The 4,791-nt window shown below is 42.0% G+C and overlaps 1 protein-coding gene across 1 annotated transcript; it reads left to right on the forward strand.

Moving 5' to 3' along the window:
- Window positions 1–15: 15 nt before the first annotated feature.
- LOC123972724 (coagulation factor VII-like) lies at window positions 16–700 on the forward strand (the record flags this gene model as incomplete). The annotated part of the gene is made up of 1 exon (XM_046052367.1): window positions 16–700. A coding segment is annotated over one exon (666 nt), but the record flags the coding sequence as incomplete, so codon positions are not given.
- Between the last annotated feature and the right edge of the window lie 4,091 nt (window positions 701–4,791).

A 4,791-nucleotide genomic window follows, 5' to 3' on the forward strand; every position in this document is an offset into this window, starting at 1 on the left:
CTCGTTTAACGGTTTCTTCCTCCGTCACCAGGGGAACACCACTTGGACGTTGAAGAGGGCACGGAGCAGAGGATTCCCGTTTCCCTGGCGGTCGCCCATGAAGCCTATGTCCCAGCGACGGGTGACAGCGATGTTGCCTTGCTGCAGCTGAGTCGCCCCGTCACCTTGAATCGCCACGCCATCCCCATCTGCCTGCCCATTAAAGACTTTGCCGAGCGGGAGCTCCTGCCGGTCCGCTACCACACCGTGTCCGGCTGGGGCAAGAGGACCGCCGGGGGCAACGCTGTGAAACCCAGCGGCCCGCCCGTTGTCCCAGTCTCCCCCGTCATTCGCAAGTTTCCCGTCCCCATCATCCAGAACTCCCAGTGCTCCCAGAGAGCCCGGTTCAACTTCACCGACAACATGCTGTGTGCCGGATACCTGGAGGGTCAGCGGGAGAGCTGCCGCGGGGACGACGGGAGCCCACTGGTCACGCTTTACGGCTCCACCCACTTCCTGACGGGCGTGGTCGGCTGGGGGCGGGGCTGTTCGCACCCGGGGTATTATGGGGTGTACACCAAGATGGCCAACTTTGTGGACTGGGTAGAGACCACTATGAAAAACCCGCCCACCATGAAGACAGCCAATGAGAAGAAAGCTGCAGTGACGGCTTTCGACACGTTGGAACAGAAAGTAGTTTAATAAAAGATGATGGAAAGATTTTATGCTTCAAATGTCTTATTCATCATGAAACATTATTATGATTGTGATGTCAAAGTGTTTTAATTTTCCAGTTCCCTTTGTGGGGTAACATTTTTTTATTTACTATTAAAATATTGATTAATTTGTGCTCACTGCTGAGGTTCTGGTCTACATGCTGAAAAAATGTTATGGTGGATCATAGAATGAGAGAATCCTAACAGCGAATGCCTTTTGAACAAACAACCTGTTCGGATTTAGAAATATGAACCTTTAACAAGTTGTACAAACAAACAGAATTCTTCTCTTGCTTAAAGAAAAGTGAGATAACTTTAGTCATGACAGGAACAAAAATGATTCAGTGAAATCAAGGACGAGGTTTGTTATTGTTTTCCAGCTTATCCTCATAATCGTTCCCAAATAAAGAGGTTCTTCCATATATTGATGAACTGGCGAAGTCACTGAAACTATTAGATACTCGCATGTTTCTTTGCAGACGACCTCCCTTTTAGAGAAGCTCTTTCATTTCTACAGTTCAAATAAAAACATACATTTAATAGAACATTATTCTAATATTCAGTGACCTCATCCATGCCAAACTACACTACACTATAAAAATCTCTTACATCTCATGACATGTATAAAGTAATAAATAAATGTGATTTTAACACGATAAAACATACTACGTGTACTTTACTTGATTATCTTAATTTTACGCTACTTGTCCTTTAACACCACTGCATATATGTGACCGCAGTAAAAACTTTGAGAATGAGAATATAAAATAAAGTAATATAATATAAAACAGCCAATCAATGTTTTACTCTGCAGAGTAAATATCGATCAGTTTGAACGTCTGAGCTGAGTTGTGTTGAACATGTTTAGCAGTAAAACAGACCCGGTCGACTCTCATTTACTGTAAACTCCTCCCCCCTCTGAACGGAGTCGCTGCCAAACTCAATCAGCCAACATTTCAGCACGTACAAGGAAGGTAAACGTGTGGGTGAAATCCTCTAAACAAACTCACAGCTCTTGTCAATAAAATTTATTTTGTCTTTTTATTTAAATATCGAATGCAAAAGTCTTTTCTGCTATTTTCCTCTCTGTAGTTAAGTGTCCAACCAAATGCAGTGCAAATTTTAAGCAAATTTCCAGAAAATGTATGAAAGGAATATTAGAACTTTACTGTTGGTCTCGGTCAGTGCAGAAATGTGGAACAGAAAGCAGAAACAGTTTTGGTTTATGATGGAAAACCTGTAATTCCTTCTTACTGAGCAGACAATATAAAGAAAAGGAAAAGGAAGCAGATAAATGCAGCTACAGACGCTGTTACGCCTCAGAAAACAAAATCACACCTCAAGAATCAGAACAAGATACAATTAAAAACAGATAAAACCAGAAACTATAATCTCAGTTTTAAAAACTGTCAAGGATTCTTCCCTTAAATCAGAAATTTTCAACAAATCCTCCAGATTAAATAATACAGTACATAATTTTCTGGACGTTTAAAGGATAAATTCATTTTATTATTTGACGGCGCTCTGGTTAAAGAGATGATGTCATTAAAAGATCCTGTCAAAGCTCAAACGATGATTAAACATGATGGAAATGTGACATTTCTTTGCTTCATCGTGAGTGACTTTTACGATTAATCAAATTTGAAAGCAGTCGCTGATGTGTTTTTTACAAATCAACTGATTGATTCATTGTTTTAGTGTAATCTTGGCTGTTTTCACAAGTTTATAATATTTTTATACGTTTTTTCCAACATGAACTTTCATATAAATGCAGCGAGAGTTGAAAGCAATGTTTCCCTCTGAGAAGATGGTCGGAGAAGTAGAAAGTGGCATGAAATGGAAATACTGGAAAGTAAAGTACCTCAAATTTGTATTTAAGTACAGTATTTGAGTAAATGTACTAGTTACTTTCCACCACTGACGTCCGAGATACTGAATCTCGACTGTATGAACTTCTTGAGGCTCCGCCTAAACGTTTTAATTCCCTAAAATTTCAAGGTTTAATTTAAGAACGACGAAAACGAGCTCGCCATCCACCCGGGGCCATGTTTTGGGTTCACCGCCTGTCCCTCGGCCTCCTGCTGCTCCACCTGGCCACGGCTCACGTAGGTACGTTTGTTAACAGCTAAACATCACGTATGGACGCTTTGTCAAGACCCCTGTGCGTTGCTTTTTAACGCCCTGGGTAACCTTTAGCATCGTTTGTGTACGTGTAGAAAAGGAATCCATGTTGACTTTTTGTTTCAAACAGACACCGGCCTCCTCCCATCCGCCCTAACCATCTCTTGCTCTGATTCCTTTTTGTAATTGTTTGTATTTTTGCATCTTCTCATTTAGCTGACGCGTTTATCCAGAGCCACAATTGCTATATATGTCAGAGGAACTAGGGGTTAACTAAGTGTCTTGCTCAGGGACACATTGGTGAATGTGTTGCAGAGGGAATCAAAACCAGATCTCCTACACCAAAGACACGTGTCTTATCCGCTGCCCCATCACTCTCACCGCAGGAACATGATGCCTTTGAGTGTTCCCCAGGAGACACTCATGTCTATGGTAAGACAATCATGTCCAGGTCCATGTTGTAAGATACTTAGGGTCAGATTCTCTAAAGGTCTGCGTGAGTAAAAACGTGTGCAAACTTGATATCACCAGCAAATTAACACGTAAGCTGATCTACTAACGGTGTGCACGCAGAATGACGTAATGAATACGCAATTTGGGGCGTTTCAGTGTTACTGTGCAAAGTAATGGGAGGCGAACATTTACTACACCCAATGTGATCTAAGGTCTGTATTTACAATGTTTGAAAGGAAGGTGAAAACCGCCAAGTGTTGCGCGGAGATGGCTGCTGTTCTCGTTAATTAAGACGTAGAGAAATTAAACATTAGATAAGATTTTTCTATATCTAATATATAGAAATACAATTATTTTATTTATCCATGAACTATATGAATATAATGTATTTTCCTTTAGATTTGGCGATAGTGTTGCATTAACATTCGTGCCAATAAAGCAAATTTGGTTTCGACCTGACTTCTTTTCTCCGTGAGATGGAAGACTTTAGAAAGTTGCGTGGCGCTGCGGAGAGCCTCCAGCTGCAGTAGTGCACAGATCATGTGTAAAATTCATCCAGCCAGAGGGACGATCACCGTTCTTAAAACGACACAACACATTGCAGGTATTGGAGAGGGGTTGGGGCGGACAGGGATAGGAGATCGCGGGGCGACCGTGCACGCTGCGGACGACCGGTGGTCGTTCCCTCTGGCTGGATGAAGCACGATCTGCTGGTCGTGTCTGGGTCATTCCAGCATGCTGTAGCTGTTTCTGCTGGGGTGCCACCTCCACTGTGTTTGCACCTGTTGTCATCTACGCAATAATTCTTAGTAAATCACCCATAACAGGTACGACAATTGCACGTTCAATATTTTAGAATAGTACTCTTTATTCTGGGTGTTAGTAAATCGGGCCCACTGTGTCATAATTTAGACAAAGATTCACACATTTAAGGCTTAAAGCAAGATTTTGCTGAAAAGGTAAACTTTTAAACCAGTCAAGTTCTATATTTTATAATGTATATTTGCTTTCTCCCTGAGCATTAGACGAGAAGATTGATCTCGTGTCTGGTAAATTGAAATCTACAGCCAGCAGCTGTTTAGCTCAGCTCATCATGAAGAATGGAAACAGCTGACCTGGCTCTGCCAAAGGTGACAAACTCCACCTTCCAGCACTTCTGAACTTCTTCTTCGTCTTTTGTTTAAATAATACACACAAACTATTTCTTGGCTCTGTGCCAGGCAACCAGCGCAGATGTCAGGAAGTTACTGGTCCGGGCCAAGAAATAGTCCAGCACATAATCGTTTTCACACTCGGGTTGGTGTGTAAAAATGAGATTTAACGCTTTAACTAGAGAATTTCCGAGGTGCTGGTAGACGGAGCCAGGCTAGCTGTTTCCAGTGCTTATGCTAAGCTAAGCTAACCTGCTGTTTATATTTATCTTACAGACAGTTATTAGCGTGGTTTTGATCTTCTCATCTAACTCTCTGCAAGAATGTGAATAAGCACATTTCCCTACGTGTTACATTTCTCGCCTCCTCTT

This window comes from Micropterus dolomieu, linkage group LG01 (assembly GCF_021292245.1).
Source record: "Micropterus dolomieu isolate WLL.071019.BEF.003 ecotype Adirondacks linkage group LG01, ASM2129224v1, whole genome shotgun sequence".
Taxonomy (NCBI): Eukaryota; Metazoa; Chordata; class Actinopteri; order Centrarchiformes; family Centrarchidae; genus Micropterus; species Micropterus dolomieu.